The 18560-nt window shown below is 35.0% G+C and overlaps 1 protein-coding gene across 1 annotated transcript in view; it reads right to left on the bottom strand.

Moving 5' to 3' along the window:
* The window catches only part of LOC149540483 (uncharacterized), a 31986-nt gene extending 13858 nt beyond the window's left edge, over positions 1-18128 (bottom strand). Inside the window, exons 1-4 of the mRNA XM_089801583.1 lie at positions 17853-18128; positions 14959-16795; positions 14222-14473; positions 7177-7257 (exon numbers count right to left, since the gene is read on the bottom strand). Coding sequence (XP_089657709.1) covers positions 7177-7257; positions 14222-14473; positions 14959-16275 — 1650 coding nt within the window. The 5' untranslated portion in view covers positions 16276-16795; positions 17853-18128. The remainder of the gene's footprint in view (positions 1-7176; positions 7258-14221; positions 14474-14958; positions 16796-17852) is intronic.
* Positions 18129-18560: the final 432 nt, after the last annotated feature.

Here is an 18560-nt window from a genome sequence, read left to right as displayed (position 1 = left end):
TTACTAAATACTTGCCCTCATTTTCTGGTGGAGTTCTTTCCCAAAACGGTCTTCACTTGAATCTGGTACCTCTTTTGGTATGGTGACTCTGTATTTATGTTGAGTAGTACAATCACATTTATTTATAATTTCTTTTCAAATTTGGTAATCTTTTCAGATTTATAATCATGTGAGAAACTTAATACTGAAAGCTTCCTTCACCTTGTTTCTTGACATTTCATATCAAAGCTACTAATTTTGTTGAGTGGGGTTCACCTTTCTATGTAAGTGTTGAAGGTTTTTTTGCTGCAGTGGGAGCATTTGTTGTTTGGATTTTGCACATTTGAGAAAAGCATTGAAAGTTGTGGCTTCTATTCCTTACAAAGCTATTGAGAAATTCAATCACACTAGCTATGAGATGTGGAAACTGAAGATAGAAGATCTTATGGAAGAAAGAGATCAGTGGATACCAATTTCATATGTAAAGAAACCAGATAACTCTATTATGACAGATGATGCTTGAAATGCTTGAAAAACTGGAGAAGAAGGCATACTATTCGGTTGTCATGTTGACTCTATCCTCTTATTTGTCTCCAAAGAAAACTCCATATACAAATTTTGGAAGAAGACAGGTGATGATTATCAATCTAAAAGATTATCCAGTACGTTGCATCTCAAGAGGAGGTTATATCCTTCAAAAATGGAGGACAAATCTATAATGGTTTTAATCTGATTATAAGTCAGCTCGCAATAGATGTTAAATTAGAGGATGAAGATAAATGTACCTTGTTTGTTTGCTCTTATCTTGGTAAAATCTGATTGTTGCAATTGGCAGTGATAATACAGATCAAAAAATGGACAACTTGATTGCCATACTCCTTTCAAAATAGGTGAGAAAAAAGTCAATGAAAATTCGCTCCCAAGATGCCTAGAATGTGTGAGGAACGTCTAAAGAGGAAGGACCTGAGGCTTTGATTATTTTTGTTAACACCATTAGTGATGATGCTTGGCTTATTGATTCAAGTGTCTCCTACTTTGCAACTCCTCACAAGGAGTGGTTGTCCTCCTAGGAAGCATATGATGGGAGAAATGTTTTCCTTGCTGACAACAGTACAAAGAAAATTATTGGAAAGAAAAGTTATAGTCATGTTTCAATGATGGAAGGCCAAAAACCATTGAAAATATTTTGCATATACTGAGACTAGCAAGAAACCTTCTTTTTGTATCCGAGTTCAATGTGTTGAAGGTTGTAGCTGTAATAGAGATCTTTAGCTCTGTTCCATTATGAACACCTCAGCTGAAGAGGACATTTGTGATAATAATTGTGATTATAATTGAGATAATATTAAATACAGAGACGTGTCTTATGACATGCATCGAGGCATGCATATGCAAATATGAAGAATTGTGGAAATTGAAGAGACCTTCAGTTATGTGTTGAAGAGTTTCTCCTTTCTTTATATATTGTATCAAGCGAAAAGCATTGTACACTTGAATATTTTATGATCAATAAAAGTGATATTTTTGGTTGTGTGGCTGGGTTTTTCCCTTCATCTGGAAGGGTTTTCCCAGGATAATCTAGTGCCTCTTGTATGTATTTCACCTCTTCCTTATTGCTGTTTATGTTTATATTTATATTGATTTCCTGGGTAAAACTTAGCACATGCATGTGGCATTTGACAAGTCTGGTTGCACATTGGTAACAAGGAGTTTGGAGATAGCTAAAGGATTATGATATTGCAAAGGAGAAGACAAGGACAGTACATTATTATGATATAGCTATATATTCACTTTGGTTGGAGAAGCACTGAATTGGATGGGTAAGAAGCATCACACAATTGCTTTGTACACCACCAAAACAAAGTATATAGCTGTTACTCATGCCTCTAAGGAGAGGGTATGAGTGACTCGGTATTGGCATTGGCTTTGATTGAGGGTTGTGAGAATTGGATGTGAGAGTCCAAGTGCAATATATTTGGCCAAAAATCCCACGTATCATTGTAGTACTATGCATGTAGATGTTATCCCACGTATCATTCTAGTAATAAGCATGTTGATGTTTAGTGTCACTTTGTGCAAGAGATGGTTTAGAATGGTAAGGTCTTGATAGAGAAAGTTGACACTTTAGATAATGTTGTAGATTATCTTATGAAGCTAGTGACCGCAAAAAAGATCTCTTGGTGGAGGAAGGCTATCATTGTACTTGACTTTATTTTATGCATCTCTTAAATGTATTTGCAATGTATAAAGTCAAGTGGGAGAATGTTAGGATAAGATGACATCAATCTCAAGCAATTCACACGTCTCCATGTTCCTTGAAAGTGTTCCCTTGGACACAATGGAAAATATTAAATATTTGTACTTTATGGCTTTGTAATTGCATTTTCAAATGGTGAATATGGAGTGCTTATAAAGATAAAGATATATTAAAATAAACAGAATACACTCTTGCACATGTCCATATTGAGAATGTTGGGTGCCAAAATTTGGGAAGAAAAAAGGTGTCCATTTGGAAATCTAAATATTCACCAAGATTTATGGAGCACTCGAAATGTCTAACGACTAAGTGGCATTTGGTTTGGCACCCAAAGAGGAGGCATCTGAAGAGTTTTAATATTTTATCAAAGGCATGCACTTTTGCAAGTGATTTTAGCTCCTAGTTTTGGGACAACGGTTGTACTTTTTCTTCTCCCGTTTGGCTATAAATTGGAGCCAAAGAATAGTTGTTTTGTCATAGCTTCTTTGTGGTTTCCAAGTATTTAGTTGGAGATGTTAGCATGAATGCTGATGATATTCCTTTGGGAGAGTATCCTAAGCAATGCTAAAACACCTAGGAGATTGCTAGCATGATTGACATGTTGCATTCATGAGTGTGTTTGTCATTGATGTCAACATAGCATTGTTTCTATGAAGACTGGCAAAATAACAGATAGAGAACAAGGTTGTATGTATTGTGTGTTGATGATCAGGTCACGCACAATTAAGGGTGTGTTCTACACTATATCCTGATGACGTGGATATGTGTGCATAGATTGAGTCAAAGACATGCAAAAGATATGCCTGATTTACAAAAGACAGTAAGCAGCCAAAGTACCTGATAAGTGGTTTCTTATGATTGATTTGTATCTCTTTACTGAGACAAAATCATGATAAGCACAGTTAGACAGTGACAATAGACAGCCTGATGATAATGTTAACAAGTGCACAAGGTCTAAGGTCACACCTCTGAGAGGTTGTAAAGACTATGAACCGACAATTATTTATATTTACGAAAAGATATAAAATCTTAATAAGGTCCTATTATAATTAATTGGGAAAGCCTCAAGGCCAACTCAAGGAATTATTTTGAAGATATCGAAAAAGGAAGGATATTTTCCTTGTTGTGATGTATGCAATTGAAGTGTGATATGCAAAGTATTTAGTAAATGCAAGTAAGCGATCCAAGGGATTATGGATGCGAAGTTGCCGATCTAGTATCGAAGTGGTCAAAGGACAGAGAAGCAGCTATACATTTCTATTATTCTGCAAGGAATAATACAGAGATCAATGAGTTCAATGGTCTTACCCCTGAAGTTGTTTGAACAGTGGGTTCATTTGCCTTCTACAACTCCTAACAGGGTGGGAATCTCCTAACAGGGATTCAAAGTCTCCTAACAAGGACTGATATGTACTAAATATATTTCATTGGCTCCTAACAAAGTCTATCCTCTAACAAGGAACTTTGATATTAGTACATCATTTTGTGGGTACCATCCCCACCAAGGTTTTCCCTCTGATCAAGTGTTTCCCTAGTTAAGATAAATAAAGTTGATAAATGTTTTAATAGTTGGATAACTGATTCACCACCCACCAGTTATCTTGGTAGACTCTACTTTCTAACATGAGACGTGTATTATTGTTGCAATTTCTCTTGTGAAGATTCATAATATACTTTCCCTTCGTCCACATACAACAAGCGTCTTCTTTTGGTGGAGTGATTTAGCATTTTTGTTGAATGGAGTAATCATCTATTTATTAAATATTTATTTTCAATTTTGTAATCACATAAGAAAGTTAACATTGCAAGCCTTATTCACCTTGTTTCTCAACATCATCATCCATATGACTGCATGCTACTCAAGAAACTCCTTTGATTCATCAATGTAAACACCGAAGAGGGTGAATGATAGGAAACCCTTTTTTGACCCCAATGATACCCTTCAAAAAGTCAAAAGATCACAAGTAGAAAATTATTTAATAACTATACAATAATGCCCTCAATATGTAATAATAAGAAAACCAAGAATACCAATGTTCGACATAATGTACAAAACGTCCTCTCCCAAAGGGTTGAATGGTAGGTTGCTCAAGAAGCTATCGCAAATGCAAGGATGATTATTGAAGATCAAAAGAAGCAACAAAGAACATTTGTATGTGTCATTCTTTCAAATCAGTGGAAAAATTGAAAAAATCCACAAGTTCGGCTTCAAATTATAAGCTAATTTTATAAAGTTTGTTGATGCCTCCAATGAAATAAAGAATGCAGAAAATTCGAACTTGATGAGCAAATTTCCTAAAGTTGGTTGCTCCAAGATCTAATTGCAAATGTGAAGACAATTATTGAAGATCAAAATAAGCAACAAAGAATGTTTGTACGCACCATTCTTTCAGATGAGTGGAGAGTTGGAAAAAATCCACAAGCCCATCAATGTTTTGGTGACTTCAAATGATGAGCTAATTCCCTAAAGTCAGTTAATGCCTCCAAAAAATAAAGAATGCAGAAACTTTGAACTCGATGTTGAAGGAGATTATTTAAGATGTGGCTAGTGCAAATTGTCACTAGCAATGCAACAACAGATGTGAAATCTAGAAGATTGTTTCAAGAGAAGCATCCATCATACTTTTGATCACTTGTGTAGCCCATTTAATCTTCGTTTGGAGGGAACAAACCAAATTGAGTAGCTGAAGCGGTTATAGAAAATGCAAGAAACATCACAAAATATATTTATAATCACCCTTAGGTTCTCAACTTGATGATAGATCATGCAACTATGTGACAAGGTTCGCAACTCACTTTCTAAGTGATACAAAAGCATTTCTAATTCATTGATGTCTTTAGAGCAGATATTTGTGAGTCAAACATGGCTAGACTCAACATTTTGAATTAAAGTTGATGAAGGAGAACAGACACAATTTTTTACAATGCCTCTATTGAGAGAGCAATAAGGATTGTTAAAGTAACTGCAAATTTCCAATTAAATTCTTTATTTTATTTTCAAAACATTTATTTTAATTCTAGTTTTAAGACTGTCAATTTAATTAGTTTATGTTTTATACGTGTCAAAGCCTTTGTTGAGGGCTTTGTGCATAGTACATGAAAAGAAAAACAAATGAAATATGATTATGAGGCCAATATATTTCTCAGGCTGTGGATAGGGCCAAAGAAGCCATTAGCTATTACAAAGGGATACAAATAGATTAGTCACTAGTCCCATATAAAATATCATTGATTGGAGTTTCTTCACGCCATTAACATGATAAAGCAAAATAGATTAAATGTGGATAGGGCCAAAGAAGCCATTAAATATTACGAAGGATACAAGTAGATTAGTTATTAGTCCCATCTAGGATATCATTGATTGGAGTTTCTTCACGCCATTAACATGATAAAGCAAAATAGATTAATTCAACATCACCTCAATGACCTAGTTTTTGTCTAATTAAGCCTTTAGATTCAGAAAAGAAATTTCCCAAATAATTCATGAGCAGCTTCTTGATTTGGAGATTAATCCCTATATTGATTGGACCATGGAAATGAGGACCTCTTCTTCTTTATAGAGTCTGAAATTTGCTTATTTTCAAGAGACAGACTTTAGGGGATGTGGCCACAAGGTAGAGCTAAAAGCACATCTTATCAAAAACAATTTATGATGATGATTTTCAAAACAATCCTCCTAAATTCAAAAATTATCAATTAGCTATCATATCCAAATTGTGATGTGATCTGATAACTTATTTGTATTCAAATCTAATAGAGAACACTTCGGATAAAATTTATGTTCATCAAAAAAATTGGTCTATATTCTAAGCAAGCAAACTATGATTGCAACAAACATAGTCAGCGTGAAAGTATAAAATAATGCCTTCTACAAGAAATTTTGACAAGGATCCAAAAATAGTAGCAAACTAAGCCCAAATATAATTTTGAGGACATACCACATTCACATTTACAAATTAGGAATGAAACAATACTACTGAATTCTAAAGGGAAAGCTCTAAAGAAATCAGTGTAAACATTGACGATTTAAAATCTTGCTATTGAGTGCGGTCTGGTTGAAAAAGGATTCAGACCTAACTATGCAGTACAAGTATCAGAAATTTCCTCCTCCCTCTTAAGAAAAATAACGATTCAGTTTGACAGCTCCTTGCTTGTTTCACAATATGGAAAATACATTAATGATTCTGCTTAATAAAATCAAAAGCTGCATTAGATCTATAATAGATTCAATGCATTTGGGTTATGACTCTAAGTGAAGTAAAACAATTCAACACTTATATTTCTCAATTTCTTTCAACTGTAATAAAAATAAAACATACTAACCAGATCAATTTCAGTACGATTAGTATCAACTTCTCAACACGTGATGCTTGGCAAAGAAAAAAAAATGAATCTAAAAGCAGCCATTCAAATGTAGAAAATATAACACAGATTTCTAAGAAATAAATTCATCATCTTCAAAATCAAACAACAAAAGAGCATGCAAAATAAAACATTAAATTGGCCTATTCAGCATTTTCCCATAATAAAGCATACATGATGACACCATAAACCCATTGCAGAGCAAATAAATTTTTCATTTTACCATGATTTCTTATCAGGCCCTTGGCCCCTACTAATCTAACCAGAGATGTCCCAGTTAAACTCTAAAAATGCTTTGCTCTACTAAAAGAAAACAATAACCCTACAATTTGTTTGGCATCTTAATGAATTCTTTACATGTTTTAATTTCTTTCTGATCTAACTGAACGAAAGTGTATTCAATTAGACAAGCTCCCAATTTCATTATGTCAAATGCAATCTACAATATAAATCATATTCATTATTTTCCATCTCATTTTGGGCCATATATTTTTACTGCAGTAAAAAAAAATCAGGTAGATATAGAAAGGAGATGTCACAACCAGTAATGAATATGAAAATCATAATGTCAAACACACCTTTGTGCCAGGAGGCATGTCACTTAAATCATAGTTACACATAAATGTATGTACAGGTGTCATCTCAGGATTGCTTAGGACCTGCACAAATCAATATAATTTCAATTGAATCTTTAAATCGGACGTGTGAACAGTACATTTTAAAAAACAATATTTATGGGCATTAAAGGAAGTAATTCGTAGCCAAATGAATTTTTTACAATTATATTTTTGTGTAAAGCAACAAAAACTGCAAAACTGGGATTCCCAAAGAAATGCATAGATATAATGAATTATTGGAGCTTATCAAATTTTATTTGGCAGTTGTCATTTAATGGAGTAGAACATCATTTCAGCAGTAGAAAATCAACCCATAATTCTTATCCAGCAAACCATAACCATAACAAATGCATACCCTTAATCTGTAGCTCACCTTTTTATAATATTATAATTAACAGAACTCTTGTAAAGCTGACAACAATTTTATTTTGAAAGCATCCTATAGCAAAGAAATCTAGAACATTTTGTCCATGTATGTACCAATTATTAAAATACAGTTGACATATGGTTCTTGAAGTTGTTGAGTCAGACAACAAAAGATGTTTGTGAGATCCACCTGGTTGAATTTGTAGCATTAGTTAAGTAGAACAGCAGTTCATCTACCAAAGCATATGTAATTAGAAAGTATAAAATGATATTTGCTATACAAACATACTAAGTAAAGTGAAACGAGATAAATATAGCACTAGGCCTAAGTTACCAATCCTGATTTCAGCTAAGGCTCATGTTTGCTGGTTCAATTCACAGATTCTGTCAGAACAATCGAGGGTTTGATTTCATTTTTACAAACACATGTACCCACAACTTTCTCTCAATTCAATTTCCCAATGTATTCTCAAAGTCAAAATTTTTATAATCCATAAAAATCTTTCCTGAATAAAGAAATAATGTATTACACTTGGATACAGAGGATGTATGGAAGACTCACTTTCGGGATTATTCCAAGCTTGGATGCTCAAAAAAACCTACCCAATATGACCAAAAATAAGGAATTCAGAAACCAGGTCAGAGACTACATTACAAAAGTGGATTTGGAGGGATATAGCGAATGGAGTTAGATTAGTCTTCAAGACTTGCATATTCAAAAGATTCTACATGTAACTTAAGTGAAATGGAAAGTCTTCACCAATGAAGACACAGATTGTATTTGCATATTGCAATGTTTCTTTAATGATCATCTTAGTTAGTCTTTAGTTTATTAGGTAGTATCTTTTTTTATCTTTAGATCACGATTGTTTCTTTTAGAAACATCATCTTTGTGAATCTATATAAAGAGATTAAATTTCTTTAATTTAATACATCCATTTACCATAATATAATATCACCATGGGGTGGGATTTCATAAAATTTGGCATTTCTTTTTGAGGAATTCTAAGCCTCTTTTGATCTGGAATTTTTTTTAGATATTTGTTTTTCAATTTGTTATAATATAATTCATTGGAAGTATTTTATGAATGCTAAAAATCACGAACCTGGTCAGGGTTTTGATCCCGCAATTTCCTGTCTTGAGAAAAAGTCTCTAATTTTCAAAGGTTGCATTTTTTTTGCGAGTTGCTCGCATATGTTGTTTACCACACGTCTCATTTTTGTTGCATGAAGGTTTCTTTGATAGGTTTTCATCATTTTTTACCTTAAAAAATTTATGGTTCTAAAATTTGCAAAGTTGTGTGGGATTCCTTTGCAGGCTTTTATACTTTTTCCGTAAAACAACAATGATTTGTAATCTTGGATTTGGTAATATTTTTCTAAAAAATTGCGACTTTTTGCATTCTGTTTTAGGGCATCATGTTCTTCTACAAAATTTGGAGGGTCTGCCAATTTTTCCTCAAATCTGTGGTAGTTAATTCTTAGTATGTCTCTAGCTACAAGAGGGGGCAGCTTTCTTATCCAACATCAAGTTGGACTTTTTGAGATGATTTCTAATTAGAAGTTTTGCAGATTCTGGGAGGGTTAGTGGTGGACTCATCTCGGTGGCAAACTAAATGGGTGACTCATCTCAATGGCAAAATTAGTGGCAAACTATTGCCTATTTTTGTAAAGCATTCTGAAGAAGGAGGTGACCTTCTCTAGTTTTTTCTAGATGGATTTAGGCTACTCTCGGACATTGACATTCGGCAAATCTAGGGAGGGTCTCAACCATATCAAATTGTTCTGAAAAATTCATGACCACCAGACATGTAGCCTTCTGCAGGGTAGTTAGACTACTGTAATGTTACTTTATGGTCATCTTAGTTTATTACGTAGTTACTATTTTCATTATTTGTTCACAATTGTTTCTTTTAGAAACATAGTCTTTGTGAATTTATAAAAGGAGCTTTCATCTCCTCTGTTAAATACAACATTAATTTACCACAACAGATTGCTTAAGATGGAGTGTTCAAATTCTGGTATGTTGAGTAATGAGCTCTTAGAAGATCCAGAAAAGTTAGTAGATTGACCATTTAATCTTTGTTGGAACAAGAATGGCCTTACCATAACCAATACCTTTGCATGGGAAGTATTTCATAAAAAAAACTCTGACAGCTGATAGCTTACAAAAAAGGGAATCTCGGGCCCATTGAGACGAGTTTTACACAAAATTGGTGATGAATCTATGGATAGTATGCTCTTATTAATTACAAGGAAAAACTCAGCTGGCAAAGTCCTAGAAAGGAGGACGTTTTTAATCACTTCAATATCATGGCCTTCATCGTATAGCAAATCAGCTTTTGCAACATTTGCAAGGCTTCTCCTTCAATAGTTATTTGGGAAACATGGAATGAAAGCAGTAAAAGGATTTTTCAAGAATATAAGCCTTAAGATAACTTCATTATCAAGTTGGAAAGAGCTATTGAAGATTTGATGAATAGTAATGGGAGTTGAGGCATTTGATTGGGATAATAAGTGGATCAAAAGTTTCTCAAGTTTGAAACTCCCCTCTATTTAAGGCATTGGACAGATTAACCCACCTAAAATATGCAGAAAGGATATCAAATGGAATCCTCTACCCATTAGCAACACAAATTGAATTTCGGCAGTGGCTCTATGGGTAATCTGTGCATCTATAGAATGGGACCATATTGTAAGGTATCATGAAGGTTGCCTGGTTGGTGCTGTGTCTAAAAGGTCTGGAGCATGGCACAAACAATAACACAAAGGCTTTAGCACTTCTTCTAGGTCTCCAAAACAATTCACAATCTTGGATGTGAAAATCAAAGGCAAGTCACAAATTATCGTCAGTGCTCATAGGAAGAATGGGACACAAATTGGAAATTACGTAGAATTCTAAATCAAGTCTAGCCATTATTGAATAAATTTGACCCTTGAGAAACTCTATGTTAAACATGATTTGAGAGGAGAACAAGCATACTGATGAACTTGCTAACTTTAGTATTTACCATTTTAAAGAACATGTATTTGGGACTAGCTTCAGTTGCAGTTGCCTCAGTACCCAACTCTAGTGCATATCCAGCCCCTCCCATCAACTGACAACTCATGCAATGGTAACAAATAATATTTAATCTGCATTGATAGCTGTCTCTGAAGTCCTCTCAAGGGCTTTGGCAGCCATGTTATCATGGGTAGTAACTTTGCACATGGAGCCATTCAGAGGATACAATTTTCAATTTTCACAAAAACAATTAATGCTTCATTGTAATAAAACAAATGTGAATCTTTATGTCAATAAGAGACATCTTTCTTGAGTGAGGTATCAAATGAAAGGATAAAGAATATGTTCAGGGTGAATGCTTTGTTAGGGTGCACACTATTCACTTAATTTTAGGTGAGCTGTTTACTAGTCATCCTTATAATGGGAATATAGGTATCTCTGCAATTTCTGTTGGGGTTTTACTGGAAAGTGGACAGCCAATCAAGGGGGTTAGGATGGTTTCTAAAGGCATAGTAGAGCCTCACTGGAGAGTGACTGTGGCTCTTTTTTTTAACTGTTCTTGGGTTTGGTTTTTCACTGGACTGTGGAACATGACCAAATTTTTAAGGTAATTTTGATTGCAATCATTTTGTCATCCCTGCTGTTGGTGGTAAAAATGGTCAGCATCTTCATCTGGCAATGCAGGGAATTGCATTCTTGAAGTTTGCTACAGAAGTGGCTGTTCAAAGCAGCGTAACCTGTCTTCTAGCAGTGAGAATGGAGATTTAAGGTTTACATGGTTCCAGGTGCAATTTGGAGGTCATGAAATAAGATAGACCATAATATAGTTGAGTAGACTATAGATTTTCCTGAGGATATTGTTATTGTTTCCTTGGAATATCATTTTGTTTTTGTTAGGAATTGGGAATATTGTTGGCACTTGGGAGTGTTGCAGAGATGTTGTATTAATGGTAGGTTTTGTCACTGATGTCAACATATATTATTTGTTTCATGAGAAACTTGGATTTTGTATATTGCAAGCAACTGAACATATCAGTGCAGACGGTAATTGAAATATTTGAGTATGCAAGCTTACATTTGTGTAGAAGACTGAATGTAGACATCATGTCTATGTTCGTTGTACTTTACATGATGTTCAGGATTAGTTACAGATTGTTCTGTAAAGACTGGTAACAAACCAGTGTGCAGAAAAATATGATAGAGACAGTTGGAGAATTTTTGCTATCTCTTAATGGCGAGCAGGAATCAATGTTGGCGAGCATGGAAGATGGTAGAAGACTTGTTAATGTGTGCATGTTCGGATTTGTGAGTCATTAGGCTTATTCTGAAAAGGTCACTGGTGTGTAACATGCGATACATTTTACTGGTAACCGTGTTGTTGTAGAGTGTGAATTGTCATTGGCAAATGTTATATTTTCATTGTAATGTGTGGGAAACTTAATGTAATAGTTGTATGGATGCTTATGGAGGAGTGTATGCCTTAGCATGGTCCTATGCAATTAATTGTACATTGGGGAAGATCTAACAGGCCGATCTAATCAATTCTTTGAGTAAAAGGTATAAAGGAAAGATGTTTTCCTTGTTGGGAAAGATGCATGGGATGTATGGTATTTCTGGATTATGATGCAATCCTTGATGCTGAGCAAAGCAGAGATGTTGTTTAGATGTTAAGTGGACTTCACAAGAACTATTTTGGCAAGTTAGTTACAATCAGTCAGTTCATACATATTGGATATGTTATCCTGAAATTCCATCTTTCACTTTTGTCAAAGCATTTGCACAGCGGGTCTACTTGTTCTTATCAACCTTTAACAGGGTTTGAATTCTGGATGGAAGCAAATATTGAAACACCATATACTATGTAATGCATTCTAGCATTAAATAGCTGCACACGGAACTAAATTCTAAGATTATGCTTGTGTTGATTAACTCTTCCAACTAGATTAGGGAAGGAAGCTAGTGATTGTTGATGCTGAAATATTCGGCTCACTAAAGGGATTTTCCTTAGGCATTGATGAGGAAGCATATCAAATCACCTCCATATATCATTGTTTATAGAGTGAACACTTTATGCTATATGTTCACAGATTCAATCTTTGACTGTACTCCCAATTCAAGAGAACAAATTTATGGCATACAAAATGAACTCACAACAAGCTTTAGATAAGTAACATTTGCATGCAGATAGTACACAGTTTACCATTTTTATCAAAAACATTAAAATAAATCTCACCTTTAATTCCCATTTGGAAATTAAATAAACAAGTTATAAACTTTAATACTTACTTGACAAAATTCAATATACAATTTGGATCTTCTTTAATGCAATTGACCATTAATTGTAGGTTTCAAGCAAGATTTACTAGGTGTGTTTGAATGTAATCTTTAAATTTTATAGGATAACGATAAATATATAAATACAAAATCCTGCATACCTTTCGTAAGATAAATAACATATAAGCTATGCACATAGAACTCCCAGGCAAACTATATAATATATAAATATATAAAGCAGTTTATTGCATATTGATAACTACATATATTGAATTTGGTATGTGCTATGCAGGGGTCAGTAACAGTGTTGTAAATGTTTAGTATTTACTTCTTGTCTCACATCAGTTGGTTTAATGCTGAGCATGGAAACTTAAATGAACTCTACCATAGAGTTTATGCAAAAAGGATAACCATTATTTTTACAGTTTCAATTGCATACAGAATCAGATTACTGGCAGGCACTGGTGTCTCATCAATCTGCTTATACCCAGCTCTACTAGGTTCAGAAATCAAAATAGTACTTGCTAAGTGAAGTGAAAATATTCTGTAACCAAAACTCCTTGTCATTGGAACTAGACATTGCATTATTTCAGAAATGGTTCACCACTGGCTAGCTTATCTCCAGTTATTTTCATCTGTACAGTCACAATATACTATCTCCTAGCCTGCACATAATGTTAAGGTATCCAGACATCATAAGATCCTAATCACCACCTAGTTTGTTCCAATAAACCAAAATACTTGCCACAGATGTTGAATTTCAATTCATGCAATGATACATGGATTTGGAGTTTGAAAGAGCTAAGATAACTGCAGTTATAGCTTTGTTTTTTGAGATAATCTTGCTTCCTAAGGCATGCACACTGACTAGTAAAATTGACTTATCCAATTTTGGTTGGCATCCTCGGTCATCAAACACTAGTCTGCCTGTCATACCAATGCATATCTGCTCAGTCAATTTCTTTAGAAGAAACATCATAAGGTTTCTAATGTTGCAACTTGCATTTCATAATTAAATGCCTGTGATGGATTTCAAATGTTGGAAGAGGATATGGAAGAATTCAAATTGATAAAAAGAAATCAAAAGGCTATTGATAGAAGAAGTATATGTACAAATAAAAATAAATGCCTTATTTTATTTGAGAAAGGAATCAATGATGAAAATGATCCTGAATCCATAATATAACAAACCAAAGAGAAAAACGAGACAGGTCCTACTGAGAAAAATAATCAATGATGAAAATAATCCTAAATCAGCCAGAGCATATAATAGGTAAAATCTGTTCATATGAGAACTATTTATCAGTACCATTGTAAAAAGTTTCTTACTACTTAATAAGAGTTTGAATGATAGCTCAATACCAGTTGTATGCGACCTTTGACAGGAATCCGAAAACGACTCCTGGCAGCTCGAGAATCTTCATAGTTGCCATTTTTCTTTGATCTGCCCCCTCTTGATTTGTTTTGAGGTAAATTTCCAGCCAGATCAACAGATGCATAGTAAAGTAAGGAACTATTTCCGTCTATACAAGTAACTGAGAATGGAAGCTTCCGTGATGGTGGAGAAAAGTTCCCTCCAGTAACATTTAGTACTGCAAGAAATCCATCAATCTTCTGCAAAACAACAGATGAAAAGCAGATGATGTTAATTTCTGCTGTTTATGGTAGATACATACAAGATTCAACTGTCAGCCACAAAGTTGACAGAAAACTTTCCCCAGTCACAACATAGAGCTAGGCAGATTGTAGAAATAGTAACCTAGAGCTCAAAGGCAATGCCCCCAAAGAAATCAAAGCCTAACAAAGAAATAGACAAAAAGCTATCATCCAAGCACTACTGAGGAAAGTAGCAACCTCTTACATAAAGCAGTATGAGAGAAACAACAGATACATCGTCTAGCAATAATAAAAACATTGAATGCATAATGGTTTTACTAAAAAAAAAATACAGGGAAAAAGATCAGCACACTTCCTATCTATACCTAGAAAATTGAGACTACACAGTTGGCAATTGCGAACATTGGTTAGGACTACCATCCATAAATCGAAAAACAAAGTTGAAAACAGCCCAAACTTCCGAAACAAACTAAATAACTAACCTGATTAGCTTTTCCAGATGAAAACCTGCCTGAGAGAAGAGATTCTTCAAATGACCCAACAAGAGACCTTCTCGTTGGCAGCCCACTTAAGCTTCTATGTGTCTTAATCCCAGTCTGAGGTGCTGAGGTGGATTCCCGACCACATAGTGTTCCATCACCTGCATACTCATGAGGTGTCAAGGGCGATAAGTCCTTATAGAATATTCCAAATTCCTGAAATGACTTTCTTGCAATTACAATTTCATCCTCCAAAACTGATGTGTTATCTGCCTGGTACTCTTCATGTATAATATTTAGATTCCGTGATGGTGGAGAATTGGCATCTGCAGCTTCGCCATTTCCAAGCATCGCAGGGTAGTTTAATCTCATCCTATCATGCCATCTGGGCCCAAGAGGAGACAAGGAAAGAAGAGGCGGGGATTTGGAACATTTACTACCTACTGCTCTGCCTGGAATTTTCTTTGAAACATTGTGGGGTTGCTGCTGGAAATCACCCAAAAAATGACAATTTGGAGTTGAGATCTTTACACCATCGAGCAAAGGACCATCTGTTGTAATAATAGAGCAATTGCGATCTACACTTGGATAATGCTCCCATTTATGAGAGCTCGGTATGGGCAATGGCATGCTTGGTGAGCAATCAGCACAATTTGCTTTCTTGAAATCATGCCTGTCAGCATTGTAGTGTTCCCCTTTTATTTCATTACCATTACTTTCAGAAAACCCCAGCAAAGCTTTTCTTTCATTTTCAATATATCCACTGAGAATCCCGCCGTGTCCAGATGAAAGCATGCCACTAAGCGGGGAAAGTGTTCTTTTTCTGATGTGCTGTGAAGGTAAATCAGAGTTGTCTTCAAATGTGTAGCATGGTGAATGGTTTTGGAAGCCTTCAGACATCACAGTTTGTACATTGCTCGGAGGCAAATCACTAGGAGACTTAAAGCCTACTACTCTGGATGCTGGGTTGGTAATTCCTTGTGAACTCTGCTTTTCGTCAACTACATTTCTCCTAGCATTAATGGTTGAAGCAGTATCCAGATCAAGTCTTGATGGATTATGGGTGTTCAGGGATTTAGGGAACTCAAAACCGGTTTTCATTTCTAAATCTCCAGTTACAGCGCTTGACATACCTCTAGCATTGGCTGATACAAAACCAATTATCTTGACCTTCTCCAAATCATTACTTTGGCTTTCAGGTGATCCATCGTAGATAGAGCTGCTTGTCCTGGAGAATTGTGCTGAAGTTCCGGATGAGCTATTTGGTAGCATTGCAGCCTCCTCAGAAGTTTGATCACCATACAATCTAGGCAAACCCATTGCTGCTTAGGGCATTTATAGCACTTCTTCTATAGGTTATTATGATAGGAACTTCAACTTTCTTTTCTTCGAATTGAAATAGTCAAAAGGGATTTCAATTTTCTTCTCTTCAAATTAAAATAGAAGAAACTGCTGTTATTAGGTACCAATCTTAGAAATCAATCGATCAACTCTGAAGCTCTTCCTTCATGACAACATTGAGGGAATATTACAAACACCCATCTAAGGTAAGGCTTTTTCGCCCGCATCAAACAAACAGATTGCTTAAGAAGTCGTACAATTCTTCGTTAACCAGCATCCAGCAATTCTCCCCAAATGCTACATACCACACTGTATACCCACTGTTTCAGAATCTCCCCCGCTGCGGCATCCCCTGGCATTGCTTCTGTTTATAGAATATAGTACTCCCAAACCCAATTTCCTGCCTATAAATATTCCACAAAAATTAAGTGCATTCCAGCACCAATAGGCACAAAAGTGGTTCATGATAATGGACGGTGCAGAGGATCCTGATCTAACTCTTCATAATGACAAGCCAGAAAGAGTAATCAATCAGCAAGGTATTTATCAGTTAATGGTTCAAAAGAAACAAAATCAAGAAAACCCCAATAGTGCAAATTTCTTAGGTAGAGTAAGCATCTTGATATCCATAGTTTTAAATTATTCAAACTACTCTTAAAAACAGAGAAAATTATCCAGAAGAAGGATCGAGAAGTTTGCTTCCACATGTCGGTAACTAAAAATGCAAGAGCATTTCATAAAAAAGAATATCAACAAATAGGCACGCCGTGCAGCAACCTCAAACATCTAAGGCCTATAACATTCTATTCAGGACTACAATGGCTTCTGAAGAAAATCAAGGCAGTATGCTATTCGCAACCGTAAATACATAAAGAATACAGTTCCTTATTTCTTCTGCAGGCTGTCCGAGAATCCTTCAAACACGAAACCCGATATTATTGGTCTGGAAAAAAATAATCAACCAAGCAAACCCTATATTGTACTCCTTCAACAAAATTTTAAAAACCACATATCCTGGAAAACGAACAGAGTATTACCAAAATCGGCAGCTAGGTGATCAATATAAAAGAAAATTGTCCCCAATACCTTCTTAAATCATTCCATTCTATCTGATCAATCATTCCAAACCGCAAAGCCAAATAACTCAAAAAACAATCTAACGCATAAAAATAACATTTCATGATAGGGGCAACAAATTACTACATACTAGGACAATGCATGAATCGACTCTAAGCCATCCCCTGCAAAGCTCTTTGCACCACTAGATCCAGTGACGTATACACGTGAAATAAATGAATCCTAACATGCACATAAAACGTATGACTCACATTCACACAGAACTATATATATACAAACCCGCATCAAAGAACACCATGACAAACAGAGACAAGAATAAAAAAGGTTTTCCAAAGCTTAAAAATCGACCGCACAAATAAGACACCAAAGATTTAAGATCAACCACACAACAAAGACGCCAAGGCGCAAAATCCGACCAATCCAACAAAAATTTCTAACTACAAACTCACCAAATCAGACTAATTTTCACGGATTCTTACATTTTATCAAAGCTGGACAAATTTTCCGTCTGACAGATTTCCTGGGTCGTTTTGGACAAGGAAAAATGGCATAAACTGCAAACTTTCCAAACCGAAAGAAACAAGGGACGGCTCAGAAGGCACAAGGTCGGCCTTTGCCGATGTTCAATGGATCCATGAAATTGAAACCCTCTGCAAATGACGTATTTTAAAATGAATGGAAGAGACCAGAATGGCCTTTTCTTCGTGTAATTTATCTCTACGTGGGCTTGCAATGGTCGGATTTGCATGTCACATGACCCTCCTAATGTTTTCCCGGCATTTAAATTCCGTGTGCTTCTTTGATTTTTTTTCGTATAATACGAATACGTACAGCGATTTTGCCGTAATATTATTGCTGGCTTAAAAATAATTAATTTTACGTATAAAAAAATAATTATTAGTTATTCAGTTATGATGGAGTTGTAGAGAAGTGTTGGGTTGGTTTTAATTTAGTTAATTTTTGTGGGGTCCGTGTGGTTACATTTGGCGTGTAGTGGATACACGCAAACCATGGACCATCAACTGTCATTGTTTTTCCAATTAAAGGTCTTCCAATATTTGATGCTTGAATTTAATTTTTTTAATTTGAAAATGTTATTAGTGCATTCATAAAATCTTAATTTGATTAATTGGATTAATATAAGGGAAATTAGTATATTTTAATGTTAGTATATTGCCTTTATAATA

This window comes from Cupressus sempervirens, chromosome 9 (genome assembly GCF_028749045.1).
Source record: "Cupressus sempervirens isolate cs-2001-9-10 chromosome 9, ASM2874904v1, whole genome shotgun sequence".
Lineage (NCBI taxonomy): Eukaryota > Viridiplantae > Streptophyta > Pinopsida > Cupressales > Cupressaceae > Cupressus > Cupressus sempervirens.
This window is presented reverse-complemented; position numbering and strand designations above follow the sequence as displayed.